At 41.7% G+C, this 25923-nt stretch overlaps 2 protein-coding genes across 3 annotated transcripts in view; one reads left to right on the top strand and one right to left on the bottom strand.

Annotated features, from left to right (window-relative positions):
* Positions 1-4279: 4279 nt before the first annotated feature.
* LOC121541462 (MOB kinase activator 1B) lies at positions 4280-9028 on the bottom strand. Its single transcript, XM_041850493.2, has 6 exons — positions 8730-9028; positions 7709-7875; positions 6867-6960; positions 6631-6764; positions 6337-6500; positions 4280-5164 (listed from the first exon to the last, which is right to left on the bottom strand). The coding sequence occupies exons 1-6, from the start codon at positions 8741-8743 to the stop codon at positions 5087-5089; spliced, it is 651 nt and encodes a 216-aa protein (XP_041706427.1). The 5' UTR covers positions 8744-9028; the 3' UTR covers positions 4280-5086.
* A 3264-nt stretch (positions 9029-12292) lies between these two features.
* The window catches only part of tnpo1 (transportin 1), a 70566-nt gene continuing 56935 nt past the window's right edge, over positions 12293-25923 (top strand). For both annotated transcript variants that reach the window (XR_005995757.2, XM_041850494.2), the window contains exons 1-4: positions 12293-12391; positions 12512-12625; positions 13768-13843; positions 18500-18649. Coding sequence is in view for 1 of the 2 variants with exons in the window: in XM_041850494.2 (XP_041706428.1) it covers positions 12521-12625; positions 13768-13843; positions 18500-18649 (331 nt within the window). In the remaining variant the exon portion in view is untranslated. The remainder of the gene's footprint in view (positions 12392-12511; positions 12626-13767; positions 13844-18499; positions 18650-25923) is intronic.

Here is a 25923-nt window from a genome sequence, read left to right as displayed (position 1 = left end):
GATGGGACATCACCACTTATCACTCCCTGTAACTCTTCTGATGTCAAGTCTCGCACACCCAAATACCTCTCTGCAGCTGCCACCACAACCTCAATTTTCTTAGACTTATGTTCCATCCCTGTAGTACAATTAATAACCATTGCTATAAACGCTAAAAATCCAATCTTACTGAAACATATATCACTTGTTGTCCTATCCCTCTGCATTGGTACATCTCTACTACTCTCACCACTCCTCCCCCTTGACCCATCTTCATCTGCTTTCTTCACTGCCTCAGCATATGACAACTTCTTCACTACTCTTACCATGGAAACCTCAACCTGCCTCTCTCGCACAGGACATTTCTGATCCCCAGCCCCATGGGCACCCCTACAATTAGCACATACCACTACTTTCCCCAATGCTACACATTCCTTTGTTTCATGCCCTTCTGCACACTTCTCACACCTTGGAACCTCCCTCCTACATACTGCTGCCACATGCCCATAAGTTTGACACCTGTAACATCGTAATGTATTCGGCACATAAGCTCGTACAGGATAACTTATATACCCTAACTTCACTTTATCAGGCAAAGACTCAACTTCAAAACTCAAAAGAACAGACTGTTCGCGTCTCACCAAACGACGAGCATCACAAACACCGGGAATCTTCCCCTTCAGTTGGTCAACTTTTACATTTACTGCTACCCCAGTAATCACTCCTTCAATGGCACCCTTTTCTTGAGAGCGAAACAATTCACAATTCTTTACCCCATTTGTTTAACTCTGAGCGCCTTCTCCCTCTGCCCAACAGAAACAAACAATTATCACTAGACCACTTCTGGTTACCCTCACAGATTCCACTTTACCCAATGATTTTTTTCACCCATCTTGAAACCACAAATGGATCAGCCAAAAGGCAAGGGTCCACTTTTTCCAAAAACTTCACTCCTACTGTCACGGACTCATCTTTATCCTGACCCTCGGTGCTAGCCTCTGGCTCCGAGTACTTCACCACACCTACCACCTCCGATACTTCACCCTCATTCACTTCCATTTCTCCTCCTGTCTTCAACTCACTTTGCTTACATTTCCTACCATTCTTCTTTACCAAACCTTCTCCCTTTTTCCTGCCATTTTTCCTGCCATTTCTCAAGCGCACATTCTTCCTCCCTCTCTCTCTTAGAGTGAAAGATTCTTCCCTAGTTGTTAATTTTCTCAAATTCTAAAGGCACAACCGAGATTCGAGCCAATGTCTTAAGTAGTTGAACATGTTATTACTCCAACCTCATGAAAGTGACAAACTGACATGTTTTCAATTTCGTCACAAATAACTTTATATCGAAGGAGTGCCTTTGATTTGAAGGCCTGCACATGCACAGTTGGCGCGAGACCACCATTCGATCCGATGACATCGCCTACAAGTGTGATCGGGGATTTCTATTAGAGAATACATTTTAGCCTATCTCCATACTGTACTGTCTTTGGTGCAAGCAGAGGAAATCCATGTTATTCCTTGAGGCCCCTATTATTAGCCAGATAATGATCATTTTGGCCCAAAAACTTGACAGGCCCAATAGGCAAAAAATGGACCAGCCCATCTGGCATTTGCCCGAAATGCCAGTCCACTCATTTTCACATATAAACTTTTGGTCTGAACTCAGAATGAATTGGGCTTCCCCAAAATAATATGGTTAATGTGATAGAACATTTATTTTGATTGGCGATTTTTGCCATTTTAGCCACAGTCAAAATTGGCTACACATTTTTGGTCTTAATTTAAGGTTAGCACTGTGGTTAGGATTCTGTTTAAAATCATATTGTAAGAAGATAGATTTTAGAAATAGGCAGGGTTTATGACTTTGTGGATGTGTTAACTAGTGTCGAACCTCTGCCGCCTCGATTTAGACCCACACCTCATAGCTGTGTGATTCGCGCAGAATTTGAATTGATTAGCATGTCACTCAGTAAATCCACACCCCCTAAATTCCAAACAGTCCCACACTGTTACCAGGCTCTATACGCCAGCAATTCGAGCCTGGGACGAGGTTAAACTGTGAAGGGCGGAAAGGGCTTATCAGGACGACTGACTAAACCAAATCCATTCGTCCCAACACACGACTCTCAGCTGCGCGACATAAGTCACCCATTTGGGCACCAGGCGTGTCCCGTTCCGTCTCGGTGTGGGAGCGGGAGATACTGTAGGTCCGCCTACTATTTTACGGTTTGTGTAGATACATTTGTCTCACCACTGGTTACAATGTCCCTATACAGCATATTATCAACGAATATGAATGATTTGATCACCACAAACTACATGATACCGAGTCTACTTTCTTTTCCACAAAAGTGAGACAAACTAGGCACTGGTCAAACACCTTTATTTGCCTTATAAACAGGATTCAGCATATTACAGTTCAGTAACTTTCAACGCCCTCATCCAATTCATTATTTACAACTCATTCATCAAAACATTCTCTATATTACAGTAAGGGGAATATACAGTGCCCCTTGACTATTTCCACATTTTGTTGTGTTACAGCCTGATTTTAAAATGGATTAAATTGAGATTTTGTTTCAAACACAGATTCAACCACAAAGACCAGGGAGGTTTTCCAATGCCTTGCAAAGAAGGGCACCTTTTGGTAGATAATAATGGGTATATATATATATTTTTTAAAGCAGACATTGAATATCCCTTTGAGCATGGTGAAGTTATTAATTACATTTTGGATGGTGTGTCAATACACCCAGTCACTACAAAATACAGGCATTCTTCCTAACTCAGTTGTAGCAGAGGAAGGAAACCACTCAGGGATTTCACCATGAGGCCAATGGTGACTTTAAAACAGTTAAGAGTTTAATGGCTGTGATAGTAGAACACTGCGGATGGAGCAACAACATTGTAGTTACTCCACAATACTAACCTAACTGACAGAGTGAAAAGAAGGAAGCCTATATAGAATAAAAATATTCCAAAACATGCATCCTAATTACAAGGCACTAAAGTAATACTGCAAAAAATGTGGCAAGCAATTCACTTTTTGTCCTGAATACAAAGTGTTATGTTTGGGGCTAATCCAATACAACACATTACGGAGTACCACTCTCTATATTTTCATGCATAGTGGTGGCTGCATCATGCTATGGGTATGCTTGTAATCGTTAAAAGACTGGGGAGTTTTTCAGAATAAAAAAGAAACAGAATGGAGCTAAGCACAGGCAAAATCGTAGAGGCAAACCTGGTTCAGTCTGCTTTAGACCAGACACTGGGAGATGAATTCAGCAGGACAATAACCTAAAACACAAGGCCAAATCTACACTGGAGTTGCTTACCAAGACGACATTGATAGTTCCTAAGTGGCAGAGTTACAGTTGACTTAAATCTACTTGAAAATCTATGGCAAGACCTGAAAGTGGTTGTCTAGCAATGATTAACAACCAATTTGACAGAGCTTGAAGAATTTCAAAAATTATTATGGGCAAATGTTGCACAATCCAGGTATGGAAAGCTCTTAGAGACTTACCTAGAAAGAAAGACTCACAGCTGTAATCGCTGCCAAAGGTGCTTCTACAAAGTATTGCCTCTGGGGTGTGAATACTTATGTAAATGAGATATTTCTGTATTTCAGTTTCAACAAATGTGAAAACATTTCTAAAAACATGTTTTCACTTTGTCATGATGGGGTATTGTGTGTAAATGGGTGAGAAAAACAACAATTTAATCCATTTTGAATTCAGGATGTAACAACAAAATGTGGAATAAGTCAAGGTGTATGAATACTTTCTGAAGGAAGTGTATAGACAGGGGATCAAATTCTGCTGCGATGTTCTCAGTGAAGCATGGCAGATGGCTTTGTTGCTTTACCAGCTTCTGATCAACACAATCACATTCATGTTAATTTTCTAAAGTTATAAAATAACGCAATGATATAAGGAAGAAGGGACTATGACATGGTGAAAAGGGGAGAAGGAACAACCTCTAAAAGAGACCTAATAACATTCTAAATTATTTAGACCTACAACTACCAGTCCATGCCGGCTACCAAAATATGATATCATACAACAATAAGGCCAGAAATGTGCTATTTACAGTGTGGATTTCTGAACAGAAGTTAGTTACATCTCCATATCAAATCTTCCTGAAAAGATAGCAAGATAAAATGGCATTTAAACAACGTATTCAATTGCTTTCATGTCTTACTGCATACTGTAGTCGGTCTATATTTAAGTCATCCAATAGCAACGTGTCTCAGTCCCAACATCTACCACTTTAAAGTAACACCACTAACTCTGAATAACACACAGAAAGAAAAGCATTTATTCCCATCTGTATGAATGGAAAATAGTAATCATTGAAACTTTGAAGAGTGGCATGTCTTCTTGCATAGTAAACATTTTCATTTTGGATTCCATCCCTCAGCAGTCTGCAGCACAGCAATACATTACTCAGACCTTACAAAGGCATAGGGAATCATCACACTATTGAAACAGATAGCACTGAATGTGCTGTTATATTTCACTCGGTGGCTTATTAGCCAGAACATTCTATGGGGAGAACATGAGAAACTTGTGACCTCAAACACAATATTTTACTTGTATACTGTATGTGGCCCATCAAATAAAGCTTTGGCAATTTACTGGATTCCCAGTATTATATTGTTGAAAACAGACTTTTACAAAATGACCATATGTTTTGAGGCAAATCACAATGTGACCAATATGCTCAAATAGTTATGTAGTCCCTTGAACTTTCCTACATACCCTCTGTTTAAATGTGCAATCTGTAGTGGTAGATTTCAATACGAGCAGATGACAAATGTTAATCATATAAATATACAAACAGAGGACGCCAATACATAGTGATTTCAGTTTTAGGGATACGTCCAAATTGCAACCATAGAGCACATCCAACTATAGAGCACATACCGGCTCAGGCAGTAGTATAGTGCCCATAACAGTGCAAGACTCTTCCGTACTTACCTGGCTTTCTAGAGAACATGTCCCCAAAGTTAGCATATGCTGTATACATATAGGGCAGAAGGGGTATCTGTGCAAAAATAATAGTAGCCCATCACAGTTTTAAAGGATCAGTCAGCCTGGGTTTATCTGTCCTTGGTGGTCAGCTTCTCAATCAACTCCTGTAGTGGGACCAGCTCTTTCCTGTCAATCAAGTTAAACTCCTTAAAAATACAAAAAGAGAAGACTTGGGTTAAAGCAGGCGATTGCTACAGATTGGTGGTGGATAAGGTGAGTTTCCCTTTACATTGCAAAGCACTTTGAGCATCTGGAAAAGCGCTATATAAACCCAATCAATTGTTATTATCTTTATGTCTCAGTCCTACTCAAAGGGTCATGGCCTCCAGTTCTTTGTCGCATACTCTGAGGATAACCTGGTTCCAACTTTGTTTGATTCAACATCATATCTAGCTAAAACAGATATGCTAGACTGGGAACCAGGTATTTCCATCTTTATCTTTTAACGTAACCTTGCCAGCACTATACAATTACCCAGTGGCGTAAAGTATTTATGTAAAAATGCTTTAAAGTACTACTTAAGTAGTTTTTTGGGTATTTGTACTGTACTATTAATATTTTGGACAACTTTTACTTCACTACATTCCTAAAGAAAATGATGTACTTTTTCCTCCATACATTTTCCCTGACACCCAAAAGTACTCATTACATTTGGAAAATTGTCTAATTCACACATTTATCAAGAGAACATCCCTGGTCATCCCTACTGCCTCTGATGTGGCGGACTCACTAAACACATACTTTGTTTGTAAATTATGTCTGAGAGTTGGTGTGCCCGTGGCTATCCATAAAAATAAACTTGAAAATGTGGCCGTCTGCTTTGCTTAATATAAGGAATTTGAAATGATTTATACTTGTACTTTTACTTTTGATATAATAATAATAAAATATGCCATTTAGCAGACGCTTTTATCCAAAGTGACTTACAGTCATGCATGCATACATTTTTACGTATGGGTGGTCCCGGGGATCGAACCCACTACCCTGGCGTTACAAGCGCCATGCTCTACCAATTGAGCTACAGAGGATACTTAAGTACATTTTAGCAATTACATTTACTGTTGATACTTAAGTATTATTTAAAACCAAATACTTTTACTGAAGTAGTATTTTACTGGCTGACTTTCACTTTTACTATTTTCTATTAAGGTATCTTTACTTTTACTCAAGTATGACAATAGGGTACTTTTTCCACCACTGCAATTACCAAGAAATGAGAGGCCTAGTGATTCCTGTGAAGTTCATGAAGATGGGTTCCAGTACTGAAATAATAGACTTGGGAACCAGGCTACATTGATAGTGGGCTCCAGTCCAGTACCTGAACGAAGAATATGAAGTGTTTGAAGGAGGTGTTGAGGTGGGCCTCCTCCTGCAGCTGCATCACAGAGTCAAAGTGCTGGTGGTAGATGTGGGCGTAGACCCTGAACAGGCGCTTCAGGATGGTCTTAGCCACCGACATGAAGTTCCGCTTGAACGGGACACCTTGAGGGCAAAGTCAAGGGTACAAACTATACAGATTAAACAGAGATGGGGTATAAAAGATCTTCTGATAAGTTATGGTGCAATGTGAAAGACATGGTTATGGCAAAACATGACAGACATGAACTCATACCTATCTTAGATGGGAAGAGTGTCTCGTCATCGAGCTGGTCCTGCACCCAGGTCATTAGGTAATCAATGTACTTGGGAGCTGAACATTTTATCGGCTTTTTGATGTTGGTTCCATCTGCCCAATGATACTCATATCTACAGAAGAGAAGTTTCATGAATGGCAATTATCATTATGACACATGAAAAAAAAGGCAAGCAAGCACATGCACGTACCTACACAACCACACCCACACTTACTTGGGCCCAGCAGACATGACAGGACAGCTCTCTTCAGTGCAGAAGTCTGTTATGGTACCATAGAGCATGTTGATTTGGTTGAAGAAATCTACAGCTGTGGAAATAAATAAAATAACAAGGACATGTGGCATCATGAAAGACATGTTAGCTGAGCTTCAGAGCATTTTATATCCTACAGACAACATTCATATTGAAGGAAATAAAAGTGCTAGTGTGTGATCTCCGATCTAATTAGTGTGTTAACTGACATAAGGGGCACAAAGGCACTCTCACATTCCTCCACCCCTCCAGTCACCTCTCCCTATACGCAGTGTACTGCAAATTAAATCTTGCTCAGGGTCCACAAATAGCTAGACGCCCATGCATTCCTCTCTCAAACACACATGAAAACAAATAATGTAATCTAATACACACTGAGGTCAGTAAATTAGCAATGTTCTGAAAGTTCCACCTGTCAAACCATCCTCCCATTCTAAATTGAAATATGAGGAACAACAACTCAGAAATACTTTTTCACAGACTGAGCTCTGGCTTAATGATGTTAGCGTAGCCTGGTTCTTTATTTGCAAATCTCACAGCAGAAACCTAAACAGTCGGTCCACTGAGTGACAGAGGTCATCTGTGTGTGTGTGTGTGTGTGTGTGTAAGAGAGAATGTGTTTGTGTGTGCCAGAGGATGCGAGACATCCGCCGGACGAGTCATTGGTCTTGGTGGAAGACCAGAGACAGCAAACAAAGCACCCACAGGAGTGGACGATGAGCTCTGTTTAACAGTCAAAGTTGTTTTTTAGGCCTACTATGTTAGTGGTGTTTATTGGATAGAGAAGTAGACTTGTTCCTTACTGTTGACAGCCACCCACTCGTTCAAGTCTTCCCCATCAGGCAGCATGACAGCCATGCGTAAGTTCCCACTGCCCAGTGTAGCCTCTGCATGTTTCAACAGCTCATACTGGTGAGATCCCTCTGGGATGTTCTTCTTGGGCTTGAAGGTCTTGGACGACCGATTGCCACTGTGGGAGAAATTAGAATGGAAAGACAATGAGTTGGATCAAGTGTGTGTGTGTGTATCAGAAAGGGAAATAAGGAAGTGAAGTAGGGAGTGATACAGTAGGCTACTCATTTATTTGATTGAAGGAAATTGTTATGGAATAGAAAATAGCATATAATCTGATTTCAACAATAACAAAAGCTGACCTCACACCCTCTGAATATATAGCAGTCAAAATTATCTCTTTGATACGGTCAGCTAACTAGCAATTGAGCTAACAACTTAGCTAGCTAAGATTTTAATTCCAGTGTTTGTTTAACAACGTTATGTCAACAGGAAAAGAGACAAAAAACTCAGAACGTAAAACGACTTATCTTTTTAACAAGCTAGATAGACATGGGCAGCTAATAACTAAGGCCTATTTACTTGCATCTTGGTAGTTAAATTAATGCCACAAAATTGCTAATGCTTTAGCTACACCACAGAGAGTCATAGCACATTTGGGTAGCTAGCTAGTTAGCTAGCAATAGATAATATTTATAATAGCTAACGTTGGCTAGCTAGACTAACTAGCTATCTAGAAATTGTAAGTTAGTATTTTATACAAGGCAGCGCTCAGCTAACGTTATAGACCTAGCGCTAGTTACCTAACCAACCAACAGCTTAGCTAGTTACTCACTGCAGACACTCAGCTAGCTAGCCTGGGTTTACATGTTGTTAGCCAACTAACTAACTTAACCTAGTTAGCTATATGTGTTAGCTTAACTAGCTAACGTTAACATAGCCAACAACGGTGGAAATGGTAACGCGTTCACTTGAAAAGGCAGGCACATTGAACAAGCAAATCAAAATAATAAGCGGGAGACGAATACTCACAATAGAAAGCTCATGTTTATCTTCTTTTACGTTATACGAGGAGCCTTCGTTAGACCGTCGTGGAGAACGATGCCTGATGAAGTCAAAACAAATGCTTCCAGTCCGGTCAGTATCAGCAGTTGCTTGTCAAACTGGTCCAAATTTCACGGACTGTTTAAGCGGCCCCTGAAACAAAACTTAGTTCTACCACTAAAATGTAGCTCTGCATCAGCGAGCTCTGCAACATCTAGCTACCTAATCATGGTATACATTCGACAGCTCTAAACGTTTGCTTATCGGGCTAATGGAGTAACATTACTGTGAGATCTGGCAAACTGCACAGTCAGTACACTTATTTACAGCTCTTTTCAACGAGCCCTACTTGGAAATGAATTCTCGCGATAGATTTACATTCACGTTTTCATTGTACTCTACTTCGGACCAGCAGAGAGCAGTGTTGAATCAAAGAGAATTTAACAATGGTTGAATCGTTTTTCATTGGTAGAACTGGTGCTCTCAACTTTATGTTAGGAGCACCAACAGTATACACTAGAACAAGTGATTAAATTGAGATAGGCCTTTGTTAATCCTACCTTTGAAGCACATCTCCTGGAGTAGTTTTGGTCCATCGCCTTCATGGGTTTCACACATTGAAAAATGAAGGCGTTTACATATTTCAATATGGCCTCTTATTGGTCAGATTTTTGCAACACATTTACAAATCACAGTAGCTATCTTTCTATTAATAGTATGTTCAATAAAACACATTGGCTAATAAGTATAGCCTAGTTTTTGGCTGAGCTTGACCTCCTAGAAAGTTAGAAAGAAGTTGAGGCAAAAGTAACTAAACGAGAAATGTTTTATTATCAACTGAAACAATATGTTTCTCCTGTGTTCAATGAAAAGGTCATATTAATATCCCTAAATAAATGCGATCTCTGACGAGACACGACTCTCTTCCATATTGCGTGACAAACACTACACTTGTCCAACCAGTAGCGGATGAGAAGTTCATAGTTAGAACCATTGATTAACTTCTTCTTCTTCAGCGAGGTTTAACGGCGATTGGCATCCAATATGTTGCATTACCGCCACCAACTGAACTATAGTATAGATCCATTACACTTTGTGATTCAAAATGGGAAAGGGGAACCAAACAAAAAATATATATACAGTGCATTCGGAAACTATTCACTTCTTCAAGATTTTGTTACGTTACAGCCTTATTCTAAAATGGATTACATTGTTTTCCCCCCTCATCAATCTACACACAATACCCAATAATGACAAAGCAAAAGCACGTTTTTAGAAATGTTTGCAAATGTATTAAAAATAAAAAACGGAAATATCATATTTACATAAGTATTCAGAACCTTTACTCAGTACTTTGTTGAAGCACCTTTGGCAGTGATTACAGCCTCGAGTGTTCTTGGGTATGGTGGTTAAGGGCTTGTAAGTAAGCATTTCACTGTAAGGTTCTACACCTGTTGTATTCGGCGCACGTGACACTTTTTTGTTGTTGATTTGATTTGATTTGACACTACAAGCTTGGCACACCTGTATTTGGGGAGTTCCATTCTTCTCTGCAGATCCTCTCAAGCTCTGTCAGGTTGGATGGGGAGAAGGGTCCCCAAGAACACAGTTGCCTCCATCATTCTTAAATGGAAGAAGTTTGGAACCACCAAGACTCTTCCTAGAGCTGGTCACTCCTTCTGGACCAGATTCTTCTTTATCATGTCCATCGATGTCATGCTTGGGCTCCGAGCTCTTCACCGCACCTTCCACCTCATTTAACTCACCCTCATCCACTTCCATTTCACCTCACGACTCACTCTGTTTGAACTTGACACCGATGTTCTTCGACACCCCATCTCCACTTTTATCGCCATCTTCCTCAAATTCAAATCCAACCTCTGCTTTCCTAATTTTCTTCGATCTCTTCTTCCTCTTTCGTCCTACCACTAAAATGTAGCTCTGCACCAGTATTCCTCTTCTCCCAACTTTGCTTGCGGCCCGAGGGCATCTCGGCGTAACTCCATCTCAAAACGCTCCCCACCTGTCTGTCTTTCTCCCCGCGGCATTAGTCCTCGATCGGAACTCTCACTCCTGTTCCATCCCCATTGATGAACTTAGCCTTAAGATGCTTTTAGGAAACTGGGCCCTGAGCAATAGTGTGTGAGAGAGGAGGCTGGTGGGAGGAGCTATAGGAGGATGGGCTCATTGTAATGGCTGAAGTGGAATAAATGGAACGGTATCAAACACATCAAACACATGGAAACCACGTTTGACTACGTTCCAATAATTCCATGCCCATCCTCCTATAGCTCCCCCCACCAGCATCCTCCGGTGTGTGATTCCAACCTGCAATTAGGGGCGTTCCTGCATGTAGGCATTCCTGCATCTGCGAGCTTCGACTTAATACTGGTACCCCATGTATATAGCCAAGTTATTGTTACTCATTGTGTATTTATTCCTTGTGTTATTCTTTTTCAATTTTTCTCTCTGCATTGATGTAAGTAAGCATTTCACGGTTAGTCTACACCTGCTATTTGCGAAGCATGTGACAAATAACATTTGATTTGATCCCATTGGTTCCTGCATGAACACCCCCCCTCGAGGACACCATCTTCATGCTTGTGTGACACTTTTGATATTCTGGATTTCCCCTGATTGTCTATACGATTAAAATGTGGGTCAAAAGGGAAATAAAAGCATTATCTGACTTTTTTGGGGGTGAAGGACACTATCTAAAGGTGTCCTAGCTAGCTAGCTACTGGTGTCGCCCCCACCTCCAGCCTGCTGTCTATCGGAATCCTCCTAGTTAGCTAGCTTGCACGCAGTGTCCTTCGCTAAGGCCTGCCGAACACCTGCAGTCGCCGTCATTAACAGAACTGCGAGAAAGCAGTGACCAACAGGCAGGGGCGAAGGACACTGTCTACTGGTGTCTTAACTAGCTAGCTACCGTCAAATATATTTATAACTAATCCTAACTGCTCCTTGTTCTATCTGTGCTGCTATCGTTGTCACCCCCGTCTCTTCTTCTTCTGTGGGGTTTAACCGCGGTTACCGCCACCTACTGTACTTGAGGGCCCCTGCCTCCTGCCTGTGTACAGTCCTAGCTTAAAAATGGACCAATAGAAAGTCCCCTGTAGCTCAGTTGGTAGAGCATGGTGCTTGCAACGCCAGGGTTGTGGGTTCGATTCCCACGGGGGGCCAGTATGAAAAATGTATGCACTCACTAACTGTAAGTCGCTCTGGATAAGAGTGTCTGCTAAATGACTAAAATGTCAATGTAGAAGGAACGCCCTGAATTTCAGGCCACAATCATAGCTGCGATGCTGAGAAAAATGTTTGCCCATGCTACAGACTAGTAAAGGCCTGGTGCACTACTTTTGTGATAATTTTTGTTGTTGTAATTTTATTTTAAAAAATCAGGGGGTGCTGCAGCACCCTCAGCACCCCTATCTCCTGCGGCTTTGTCCGCAATTGCACCATTCTCCGTCAGAGTGAAATAATGGAGGAGCACTAGGACCTTGTAGACTTCATAGCACAGTTGGATCATAAATGCGCGATGAATCCACATGAGTAGCTTGTTGCGAAAACGGAATGTCCCTGCGCTGACAGGCCCATGTCAATAAATTACACACAGTAGCATTTGAGGAAGAAAGCCAACGATATATCGGGTAGGTGAAACAATATGTAAAAGTCACACCGCTTAGCAAAGGGCTTCTCTTCAACTGTGGACAACGTTAATTTACAGTGTGTGTTGACAGTTTTGCATTCTCCCTCTCATCTCATTGCAGCAAACCAAGATGGAGTGCGAGTGGAAACCAGACGAGCAAGGACTTCAGCAAATTCTACAGCTTTTGAAAGAGTCCCAGTCTCCCGATACGTCCACTCAAAGATCCGTCCAGCAAGTATCCTTCGCTCTCGGCTAAACATGCAAGTTTAGACCTCTCTGATGGTAGATTCGAGGTGTTTTTGTGGTAGTTTGTGCGGTTAGCTTGGCTTGGCTAACATTACACTCGGGTAGGGCACGCGCTAGGCTTCTATTCTGTACAGGGCTTCGGATACAGTCACTGCGTGTAGCTAGCTAGCTACAATGTTACAAATATACTTTTCTATTGAATCAGCCAAATACTAGGATGATGGGAATGTTATAAACGGGGTGTCATGCAGTAGCTATCAATCTCTAGTTAATCCAGTATTCTTTAAAACAAATGTTTTCCCTAGGACAGTTTCGTTTTCGTATAATCTCAAATCCTTCGATCTCCGAGTAGTGTTTTTGAAATAATGTAATGTTAGCGGGTACAGTGTAGCTACTAGTTGTTGCTGACCCTTTGGGCTTAAATCAACAAAGAAACTGCAAGCCTGTGTTTAGAACGAGTCATCCCCCTGTCGCCCCCAGTATGCTTTCGATTCTTTCCCGTCATACAATGTTAGAAAGGGGAAAGAAAGCTGAAAACAACGTTATCATTTTGGTCTTGACATCTTGCTGAACCTGTGAGTGTAGGAACGTGATTTCTCAGCCAGCCACCCGCTCGTGGCAGGGATCATGTATACGAGCCTCACGGTCACATTGTAACATTGTCATCATCGTACAATAAATGTGTTACAGTATCAAGGTGCATTCGAATCATTCATGTTGGTGTGTGCATTCAATAACGTGCAAGACTTTGTTTATGTTGTGTTATAACGTCGTTATAAGTCACCTACATAGTGTAGTGTTTATGTGATGCGATATTGTCCATTTATGTCATGCAGATTAGAGGTCTTACTGTTTGGTCGATGTTGTTGAATTGCCAAGTGCTTCTATTTGTCTATGTGCTCAGACTGCACAGCACCAGCCTGTTGAGCATCCTATGATAACTGTGACTGATTTCTGACGAGTTATTCATGGTGTCCATTGATGCCCTCTAAAAACCATTTAACACTAGTTGCTGTTTACCAACCTTTACAAACAGCTTGTTGTTGTGAATACAGCACACACTGCATGTCTACCCCTATGGTTGTGCACCCAATGTGGGCTCCGTCCTTTCCTTAACAATATACTCTAAAGAGACTGGAACACCTCAACCAATACCCAGACTTCAACAACTACTTAATATTCGTGCTGACAAAGTTGAAATCAGAAGGTAAGGTATTTACCCCGCCACCCTCATTCTCCATCTCATATTTACGCCAACATCCTGTAGCTTGTTTCGCTTTACTGCGTATTGGCACAAAGACTACTGAAGGCTACAGTATGGTCGCTGGCAGTCACACACAGGCTTATCTCGCCCACTATCCAGCTCTCTCTCTCTCTGCTAGCAAATTAGCCTGGGGACAAAGTTCTGACCGCCTAGTCTAGTGACGGGAGCGACACGTCTGTCTGTTCTAGGAGTGGAGAACCCTGGCGGAGAACCCCGTGGCCGGTGTCTGTCTTTATGACCTGCCACTGGCATTAAACAAAGCATGTGTGTCCATATATGCTGATTCAACCATATATAAGCATCAGCAACCACAGCTAATGAAGTCACTGAAACCCTTAACAAAGAGTTGCAGTCTGTTTAGGAATGGGTGGCCAGTAATAAACTGGTCCTGAACACCGCTGAAACTAAGAGCATTGTATTTGGTACAAATCATTCCCTATGTTCTACACCTCAGATGAATCTGGTAATGAATGGTGTGGCTGTTGAACAAGTTGAGACTAAATTACTTGGTGTTACCTTAGATTGTGAACTGTTACGGTAAAAACATATAGATTCAATGGTTTTAAAGATGGGGAGAGGTCTGTCTGTAATAAAGAGATGCTCTGCTTTTTTGACACCACACTCCACAAAGCAAGTCCTGCAGGCTCTAGTTTTATCTTGATTATTGTCCAGTCATATGGTCAAGTGCTGCAAAGAAGGACCTAGTTAAGCTGCAGCTGGCCCAGAACAGAGCGGCACGTCTTGCTCTTCATAGTAATCAGAGGGCTAATATTAATACTATGCATGCCAGTCACTCTTGGCGAAGAGTTGAGGAAAGACTGACTGCGTCACTTGTTTTATAAGAAACATTAATGTGTTGGAAATTCCAAATTGTTTGCATAGTCAACTTACACACACACACTTACCCCACCAGACATGCCACCAGGGGTCTTTTCACAGTCCCCAGGTCCAGAACAAATTCAACGAAACGTACAGTATTATATAGAGCGATGAGTGCATGGAACTCCCTTCCATCTTATATAGTGCAGGTGAACAGCAAACCTGGTTTCAAATAAATAAAGCAACAGCACAACGCCTCTCCCCCATGTGACCTACTTGTTGTGTGTATGTACTGACATGTATACTGAACAAAAATATAAACGTAACATGCAACAATTTCAAAGATTTTACTGAGTTACAGTTCATAGAAGGAAATCAGTCAAATGAAATAAATAAATAATGCCCTAATCTATGGATGTCACATGACTGGGCAGGGGTGCAGCCATGGGTGTGATTGGGAGGGCATAGGCCCACCCAATTGGGAGCCAGGTCCACCCACTGGGGAGCCAGGCCCAGCCAATCAGAATGAGTTTTTCTGCACAAAAGGGCTTTATTTCAGACAGAAATACTCCTCAGCACCCCCCCTCCCCTTCCTCAGGCGATCCCGCAGGTGAATAAGCCGGATGTGAAGGTCCTGGGCTGGCGTGGTTACACGTGGTCGGCGGTTGTGAGGCTGGTTGGACTTACTGCCAAATTCTCTAACATGACTATGGCGGCAGCTTATGGTCGTGAAATGAACATTCAATTCTCTGGCAACAGTTCTGTTGAACATTCCAGCAGTCAGCATGCCAATTGCACGCTCCCTCAACTTGAGACAGCTGTGGCATTGTGTTGTGTGACAAAACTGCCTTTTATTGTCCCCAGCACAAGATGCACCTGTGTAATGATCATGCTGTTTAATCAGCTTCTTGATATGCCACACCTGTCAGGTGGATGGATTATCTTGGCAAATGAGATATGCTCACTAACAGGGATGTAAACAAATTTGTGCACAAAATTAGAGAGAAATAAGCTTTTTGTGCGTATGGAAAATGTCAGTGATATTTTATTTCAGCTCATGGAAAATGGGACCAACACTTTACGTGTTGCGTTTGATATTTTTGTTCAGTGTATGTGTAACTGATAGGTGCGCGCACGCTAACACACTACATGTTAATGTTTTTAAATGTATATAAAGTATTTTGTCTGTAATGTCTTTTTAGTTCTGTCAGACCCCAGTAAGACTCACAGTCGCCGTTGGCGTTGGCTAATGGGGATCCTAATAAATAAAATAAAATGTGCTGTCACTGATGTGGCACCACACCACTAGAATATGGGTCACTCAAATTTTAAACCTAATGCCCGGCCGGGCGCCACTCAACTCCTGACCAGCCTGACAACCTGTTTGTGTACAGGAGAATAGATGACCCAACGGTTTAGGCTGATGATGAGCCATTGCCTTTTGAGGATGGCATTTGTTACACTGCTCTGGGTCGAGAGAAGCAGCGGTAATGAAATTTGAAGGAGAATTATCAGACAGTAAAATAACACTGGGTATTGCCCATTCATTAGTATTAAGGGAAACTGTTCCTTGCTACCTAACACAATCATTATGCTGAAAAGACCTTTGATAAAACATAAACAATGACTGAGGCTATGCCTTTGATTGTAGGCCTAGTTGTTATGCTACAGCAAGCAGAGCATTGCAATGTTGTGTTCGGGGAATGAGTCAAAGAAAATTAACTTTGAGAAGCCAGTGAAAGCAATGATTTGCCATTGGCTGATTTGCTGTTGCTATCCAGCTTTTCTAATGCCTTCTCAGCCTTCTGCTATGAGGTCACACTGTTTGTTTTCTTCAGCATACACAGGAATCTAGCTACAGGCTTCCCTTATTTTGGTGTAGCTGGTTGAGTGCCCCATGTACTGTGTAGAGAGGGTATGGAATTTTGTTTGTGTATGTTTTGGTTTTCTAGTAGTGTAAGTCATTGCTATACAGCAACCCCCTTCTCACTTTTAGTTGTTTAACCTGTTTGTCTGTAGTGTACTAAATAGTGTATTCAAACTCCATTCTACAATGAACAAATATAAACATGTTTTTTTTGTTTTTTTTTGTCATTTAGCAGACGCTCTTATCCAGAGCGACTTACAGGAGCAATTAGGGTTAAGTGCCTTGCTTAAGGGCACATCGACAGATTTTTCACCTAGTCGGCTCGGGGATTAGAACCAGCGACCTTTCGGTTACTGGCACAACACTCTTACCCACTAAGCTAAATGCAACATGCAATAATTTCAAAGATTTTACGGAGTTACAGTTCATATAAGGAAATCATTCAATTGAAATCAATTCATTACACCATAATCTCTGGATTTCACATGACTGGGAATACAGATATGCATCTGTTGGTCATGGATACCTTAAAAAAAAGGTAGGTGCTTGGATCAGAAAACCAGTCCGTATCTGGTGTGACCACCATTTGCCTTTTATAAAGCGTAACACATCTCCTTCGCATAGAGTTGATCAGGCTGTTGATTGTGGCCTGTGGAATGTTGTCCCACTCCTCTTCAATGGCTGTGCGAAGTTGCTGGATATTGGCGGGAACTGGAACACACTGCCATCTGCCCGATACAGTTGAAACCTGGATTCATCCGTGAAGAGCACACTTCTCCAGTGTGCCAGTGGCCATCGACGGTGAGCATTTTCCCACTGAAGTCTGTTACGATGCCGAACTGCAGTCAGGTCAAGACCCTGGTGAGGACGACGCAGATGAGCTTCCCTGAGACGGTTTCTGACAGTTTGTGCAGAAATTCTTTGGTTGTGCAAACACACAGTTTCATCAACTGTCTGGGTGGCTGGTCTCCGACGATCCCGCAGGTGAAGAAGCCGGATGTGTAGGTATTGGGCTGGCGTGGTTACATGTGGTCTGCAGTTGTGAGGCCGGTTGGACGTACTGCCAAATTCTCTGAAACGACTTTGGAGTCTGCTTATTGTGGAGAAATGAACATTCAATTATTTGGCAACCGCTCTGGTGGACAATCCTGCAGTCAGCATTCCAATTGCACGCTCCCTCAACTTGAGACATCTTTGGCATTGTGTTGTGACAAAACTACACATTTTAGAGTGGCCTTTTTTTGTCCCCAGCACAAGCTGCACCTGTGTAATGATCATGCTGTTTAATCAGCTTCTTAATATGCCACAACTGTCAGGTGGATGGATTATCTTGGCAAAGGAGAAATGCTCATTAACAGGGATGTAAACAAATTTGTGAGCAATTTGAGAGAAATAAGCTTTTTGTGCATATGGAATATTTCTGGGATGTTTTTATTTTAGCTTATGAAACATGGGACCAACACTTTACATGTTGCGTTTTATATGTTTGTTTAGTGTTTTTAGACGCCAATCAAATGCATCATGTAGAAGTTAGGCCAAGTTGCATTAATTCTATTAAAACAAAGTGTTGGAGACAAATTAGAATTCCGTGTTAATTGGGGAAAATCTTCATCGGATGTTTAGTCCTAATTCAATTTATGCATTTCGGCTGATAGACTAATCATACATTGACTTAATAGAAAATTGAATTTACATTTACATTTACATTTTAGTCATTTAGCAGACGCTCTTATCCAGAGCGACTTACATGAGCAATTAGGGTTAAGTGCCTTACTCAAGGGCACATCAACAGATTTTTCACCTAGTCGGCTCGGGGATTAGAACCAGCGACCTTTCGGTTACTGGCACAACGCTCTTAACCACTAAGCTACCTGCCACTAAATCGACTGCCCCCCACCTCCCCTTCTCTCCAGATGAGCCGACCCGGTCTCTGAGTGGTCTGATTCTGAAGAACAATGTGAAGGCCCACTACCAGAACTTCCCCAATGGAGTGTCTGACTTCATCAAGAGCGAGTGTCTGCAGAACATCGGAGACTCCTCACCCCTCATCCGAGCCACCGTGGGTAAGTGTCAGCCTGCATTTGTAACAGAGAACGTCGTCCTCATTGAATTATAGTGCTCTCCTCTTATCGTGATCACGTCCATGCTGGACAATTTGATCACTATAACCAAATACACTGTAAGCAGACTGCACTGTATCTGGTTAAATAAAGATAAATTAAGACCGAGCAGGGATCATCAACTAGATTCAGCCGTGGGCTGATTATTATAATTTTTGTCTTGAGCAGATGGTCGGTGGGCCGGAACATAATTACAAATAACTTGTAGACTGCAAATTGACCGCAAGAAGCCCAAACAGATATAATATTTGACTAAAATATAATTTAAAACCTTGCTTACATTTGTGTAAGATCACGTGTCTTTCTGTTATGCGTGGGAATACTTGGAACAGATTTCCTAAATTAAAATCACTTGGAGCTGATTTCCTGGCGTTTTTAGTCTCATGTCTAATAATAATAATAATAATAATAATAATAATAATAATAATAATACAGTACCAGTCAAAAGTTGACACCTACTCATTCCAGGGTTTTTCTTTATTTTTACTATTTTCTACATTGTAGAATAATAGTGAAGACATCAAAACTATGAAATAACACATGGAATCATGTAGTAACCAAAAAAGTGTTATACAAATCAAAATATATTTTAGATTGTTCAAAGTAGCCACCCTTTGCCTTGATGACAGCTTTGCACACTCTTGGCATTCTCTCAACCAGCTTCATGAGGTAGTCACCTGGAGTGCATTTCAATTAACAGGTGTGCCTTGTTAAAAGTTAATTTGTGGAATTTCTTTCCTTCTTAATGAGTTTGAGCCAATCAGTTGTGTTGTGACAAGCTACAGACGATAGCCCTATTTGGTAAAAGACCAAGTCCATATTATGGCAAGAACAGCTCAAATTAGCAAATAGAAACGACAGTCCATCTTTACTTTAAGACATGAAGGTCAGTCAATCCGGAAAATTTCAAGGACTTTGAAAGTTTCTTCAAGTGCAGTCGCAAAAACCATCAAGCGCTATGATGAAACTGGCTCTCATGAGGACCGCCACAGGAATGGAAGACCCAGTGTTACCTCTGCTGCCGAGGATAAATTCATTAGAGTTACCAGCCTCAGAATTGCAGCCCAAATAAATGCTTGACAGAGTTCAAGTAACAGACACATCTCAACATCAAATCAAATTTTATTTGCCACATGCACCGACTACAACAGGTGTACACATTACAGTGAAATGCTTACTTACAAGCCCTTAACCAACAATGCAAAGTAAAACAAATAAAAAAAGTGTTAAGCAAAAAATAAATAATCAAATAACTGAAGAGCAGCAGTAAAATAAAATAACAGTAGGGAGGCTATATACAGGGGGGTACCGGTGCAGAGTCAACTGTTCAGAGGAGACTGCGTGAATAAGGCCTTCATGGTCGAATTGCTGCAAAGAAACCACTACTAAAGGACACCAATAATAAGAAGAGACCTGCTTGGACCAAGAAACACGAGCAATGGACTTAAGACCGATGGAAATCTGTCCTTTGGTCTGATGAGTCCAAATTTGAGATTTTTGGTTCCAACCACCATGTCTTTGTGAGACGCAGAGTAGGTGAACGGATGATCTCCTCATGTGTGGTTCCCACCGTGAAGCATGGAGGAGGAGTTGTGTTGGTGCTTTGCTGGTTACACTCTCAGTGATTTATTTAGAATTCAAGGCACACTTAACCAGCATGGCTACCACAGCATGCTGCGGCAATACGCCATCCCATCTGGTTTGGGTTTAGTGGGACTATCATTTGTTTTTCAACAGGACAATGACCCAACACACCTCCAGGCTGTGTAAGGGCTAATTGACCAAGAAGGAGAGTGATGGAGTGCTGCATCAGATGACCTGGCCTCCACAATCCCCCGACCTCAACCCAATTGAGATGGTTTGGGATGAGTTGGAGTGAAGGAAAAGCAGCCAACAAGTGCTCAGCATATGTGGGAACTCCTTCAAGACTGTTGGAAAAGCATTCCAGGTGAAGCTGGTTGAGAGAATGCCAAGAGTGTGCAAAGCTGTCATCAAGGAAAACGGTGGCTACTTTGAAGAATCTGTTTAACACTTTTTTGGTTACTACATGATTCCATATGTGTTATTTCATAGTTTGGATGTCTTCACTATTCTACAATGTAGAAAATAGTAAAAGTAAAGAAAAACCCTTGACTGAGTAGGTGTGTCCAAACTTTGGACTGGTACTGTATATATTTTTGTTTTGATTTGCTCAGAAAACTTGGGGGCCAAATAAAACCATTTTGGCCCGGGGTCCGCCAGTTGGGGAACCCTGCCATAGAGGTTCAGGAAATAGCCTGGTTTCCAGATCTGTTTGTGCTGTATAGCCAACTCGTATATGTTTGGCATGACACTGACCATATGAGATGACAGCACATTACAAACCGATCTAGGACCAGGCCAGGTCAAGAGACAGACCAGGCTAGATGAGACCAGATCAAAAGTATTTTTTTGTGTATTTTACTCCCCTTTTCTCCCCAACTTCGATCTTGTCTCATCGCTGCAACTCCCAACGGCTCGGAAGAAGCGAAGGTGGAGTCATGCGTCCTCCGAAACATGACCCGCCTAACCGCTCTCCTTAACACACGCCAGCTTAACCCGGAAGACAGCCGCACCAATGTGTCGGAGGAAAAACTGTTCAACTGGCGACCAGGGTCAGCCCGCAGGCACCTGGCCTGCCACAAGGAGTCTCTAGGGCGCAATGAGCCAAGTAAAGCCTCCCTGGCCAAACCCTCCCCCAACCCGGACGAGGCTGGGCCAATTGTGCGCCGTCCTATGGGACTCCCGTCCACGGCCGATTCTGGCACAGCCCGGGAATGACCCAGGGTCTGTAGTAACGCCTCTAGCACTGCGATGCAGTGCCTTAGACCGCTGCACCACTCGGGAGGCCATCAAAACAGTCTTGGTTGTTTTAAATTCTACACAGTTTGCTCTTTCTATGTTGCTCAGGCAAACCCCTTTTGTCACAAGCACTTAATAATGTATTGATACCATGTACAGTTGAAGTCGGAAGTTTACGTTCACTTAGGTCCGAGTCATTAAAAAACTTGTTTTTCGACCACTCCACAAATTTCTTGTTAACAAACTATAGTTTTGGCAAGTCGGTTAGGTCATCTACTTTGTGCATGACACAAAGTAATTTTTCCAACAATTATTTACACAGACAGATTAATTCACTGTATCACAATTCCAGTGGGTCAGAAGTTTACATACACTAAGTTGACTGTGCCTTTAAACAGCTTGGAAAATTCCAGAAAATGGTGTCATGGCTTTAGAAGCTTCTCATAGGCTAATTGACATCATTTGAGTCAATTGGAGGTGTAACTGTGGATGTATTTCAAGGCCTACTTTCAAACTCAGTGCCTCTTTGCTTGACATTATGGGAAAATCAAAAGAAATCAGCCAAGACCTCAGAAAAAAAATTTGTGGACCTCCACAAGTCTGGTTCATCCTTGGGAGCAATTTCCAAACGCCTGAAGGTACCACGTTCATCTGTACAAACAATAGTACGCAAGTATAAACACCATGGGACCACGCAGCCGTCATACCGCTCAGGAAGGAGACGCGTTCTGTCTCCCAGAGATGAACGTACTTTGGTGCGAAAAGTGCAAATCAATCCCAGAACAACAGCAAAGGACCTTGTGAAGATGCTGGAGGAAACAGGTACAAAAGTATCTATATCCACAGTAAAACAAGTCCTATTGGGCCCCGTGTAGCTCAGTTGGTAGAGCATGGCGCTTGCAACGCCAGGGTTGTGGGTTCGTTTCCCACGGGGGGCCAGTATGAAAAAATGTATGCACTCACTAACTGTAAGTCGCTCTGGATAAGAGCGTCTGCTAAATGACTAAAATGTAAAATATCGACATAACCTGAAAGGCCGCTCAGCAAGGAAGAAGCCACTGCTCCAAAACCGCCATAAAAAAGACAGATTACGGTTTGCAACTGCACATGGGGACAAAGATTGTACTTTTTGGAGAAATGTCCTCTGGTCTGATGAAACAAAAATAGAACTGTTTGGCCATAATGACCATCGTTATGTTTGGAGGAAAAAGGGGGACACTTGCAAGCCGAAAAACATCATCCCAACCGTGAAGCACGGGGGTGGCAGCATCATGCTGTGGGGGTGCTTTGCTGCAGGAGGGGCTGGTGCACTTCACAAAATAAATGGCATCATGAGGAAGGATAATTATGTGGATATATTGAAACAACATCTCAAGACATCAGTCAGGAAGTTAAAGCTTGGTCGCAAATGGGTCTTCCAAATGGACAATGACCCCAAGCATACTTCCAAAGTTGTGGCAAAATGGACAACAAAGTCAAGGTATTGGAGTGGCCATCACAAAGCCCTGACCTCCATCCTATAGAAAATGTGTAGGCAGAACTGAAAAAGCATGTGCAAGCAAGGAGGCCTACAAACCTGACTCAGTTACACCAGCTCTGTCAGGAGGAATGGGCCAAAATTCACCCAACTTATTGTGGGAAGCTTGTGGAAGGCTACCCGAAACATTTGACCCAAGTTAAACAATTTAAAGGCAATGCTACCAAATACTAATTGAGTGTATGTAAACTTCTGACCCACTGGGAATGTGATGAAAGGAATAAAAGCTGAAATAAATCATTCGCTCTACTATTATTCTGACATTTCACATTCTTAAAATAAAGTGGTGATCCTAACTGACCTAAGACAGGGAAATGTTACTAGGATTAAATGTCAGGAATTGTGAAAAACTCAGTTTAAATGTAGTTGGCTAAGGTGTATGTAAACTTCCGACTTCAACTGTATGTATGGCTTGCCCGCTTTTGATCAGGCTAGTTGAAAAATAAATAAATTGCATTTGAATTGCTTTTATTGTGTGTCAGTCATCTTGTACCACAAGCCAAGCTGCTACAGTAGACTCGTTTTATGGATGTCCATCAGGCTTTAGCGTGGGGTTCATTTTAAACCATACCGTAGCATGACGTATTCAGGTTATTTTTATTCACAGGTGTAACAGTGTTGATGTCATAATACCCATAAAACCTAGCAGTCAAATATGAAAATGGTTCCAATAGTTTGGACAGACGATTTTGACGCGCTACGCGCTTCAGCACTCGGTGGTCCCATTCTGTAAGCTTGTGTGGTCTACCACTTCGCGGCTGAGCCATTGTTGCTCCTAGACGTTTCCACTTCACAATAACAGCACTTACAGCAACATAATCCAGTGATTATCCTGAATTGTGGGTTGACAGTAGTGTGTTGTCATATTTTACTGTTAAAATAGGGCTCCAGAATTTAGAGATACATTTGCCTACATCTTTATATACCATAGGCTAATTTATTTTGTGGCTAATTCACCACGAGGAAGTGAAAACTCAAAACACATTAACTAGATTACTAACACTAAATATAATACCTACTGCTAGTAGTCATGTATTAATCTAACAGCAAATGTAATGTCCTAAAAAAACTTTGCAGTTGTAGCGGCTACACTATGCACTTGCAGTGGCCGATTAGCATTTTTCAAAATTATACCAACAGAAAGCTGAGAACAGCAGTAGTTGCTTCCAAAACTGTATTTCCCGCAATTGGATTTTGAAATGTTCTACAATCCGAAGCCTTTTTTCTCTCTCCTGGAGCGCACATCGGGGGAGAGGGAGAGCGGGGATTTTGAGTGAGGTGACTATGTAATGAATCTTCAGCTTGCATTGATGCGTCCAATTAAAAATGTAATTCGCACAGTCAAGTCAAATGGTTGCAAAATGTGACTAAATGGTCGCAATCTGGAGCCCTGGTCTTGTACAGAATACTATGCTAGTAGCAGTCAGATGTTTACAATGTGCGATGAATAGGCTAGTTTTCTATATTTGAAGAAGCTAGCCAGATTCAAAGCCAGATTAACTCATTGCAGAATGTTTCCATAATCATGAATGAATAAGTATATTTATTTGACAAGAATGCACCTAGTCACTCATCAATCACGTCAAACACATGAACTCCAACAATTACATTGTTTGAAAGAAATCAAAATAGTTAACAATGCATACATATGCCTTTTATACCTAACGTAACATATAAACATCTGACCTGAAGTAAAGATTCAATTATTTATTCATCAATGCCACAAACCTGGGACATCAATGAGCACCATATGAACTATTATTACTATCTGAGAGCGCACAGATTCTTCTGCTTTTCCGTTATAGGAATTAGTCCAGCACAAATAACACAACGTAAAACAGCATATTGTGATTTTTGGTGGGTGAGTTACAAATGGAGAAACAACTGGATGCGTAAGGTAGGTTTAATATAAAATATTAGGTCAACACCAGCGTAATGAGAAACAGAAATGCACACTTAACAGACTTAAAACCAAGAAGCCATGCCTATATGCATGTCAACACCCTTGTCATTTATAGGTGAAGGTAGGGAGGGTTTATAGAGATAAGATGGAGAGTTCCAAAGTGTCCGAAGTTGAGGAACTATGGGGCATAGAATGCATAGTGTGGAATAAGGAGTAGCTAGAGGTATGGTTGGCCATGGAATAAACATAACATGGGGATGCTGGTGTGCTTCTGCACTCCTTGTAGGTCATTGTCACAAGTATCCGTCCCTCCCATGTCCAGTCATACTCAGTCCCTCAACGTCCTTCCGTCGCAGTTGCAGCATTCAAATGGTGGTTTTTGTGTGTCTGTGAATCACAACATGAAAGACTGAGTGATCACAGCATTTTCCACAAATCGAGCCATACACAACTTAAGCATAGAGGACAGCATTTTGTTGACAACATGGTGGTTTACACTATGTCTATTGTGTTTAAATGATGGAAGAGTCTTAACCCGACTGTAGGTCCATTTGAGTGTGTGGTCACTTAGCCCTGCACATCATCCAGTTTTGGGACCATTGGAGACTTGGGATATTTGCTCTCAATGTCCTGCTTGAATATCTTCGGGTCTGTGTACAAAATGGAGGACATTAACAACCTGTGGCTTAGATTGAATTCAAAGTTGACACAAATGATAAACTAAGCAATACGATGCTACAAATTACTCTGCTGTACTTCTTAGCAGCAGCCGCCGCTTTGGTGTCACTCAATGAGTATACCAAAAATTAGGAAGACCTTCCTAAAATTGAGTGTCGTCGTCCCCCCCCTTTGGGTGGTGCACCATTCTTGACACAAACCGGTGCACCTGGCACCTACTACCATACCCTGTTCAAAGGCACTTAAATCTTTTGTCTTGCCCATTCAACCTTTGAATGG

This window comes from Coregonus clupeaformis, chromosome 27 (assembly GCF_020615455.1).
Source record: "Coregonus clupeaformis isolate EN_2021a chromosome 27, ASM2061545v1, whole genome shotgun sequence".
Taxonomy (NCBI): Eukaryota; Metazoa; Chordata; class Actinopteri; order Salmoniformes; family Salmonidae; genus Coregonus; species Coregonus clupeaformis.
This window is presented reverse-complemented; position numbering and strand designations above follow the sequence as displayed.

Bases quoted from the DNA above. Each gene is read 5' to 3' on its own strand.
- LOC121541462 (XM_041850493.2), bottom strand. The intron at 6,501-6,630 runs GTATGAGTTCAT...TTTGCCCTCAAG, and splicing joins ACTCTTCCCATCTAAGATAG to GTGTCCCGTTCAAGCGGAAC. The intron at 5,165-6,336 runs GTACTGGACTGG...TGTATTTTTAAG, and splicing joins ACTTCATATTCTTCGTTCAG to GAGTTTAACTTGATTGACAG.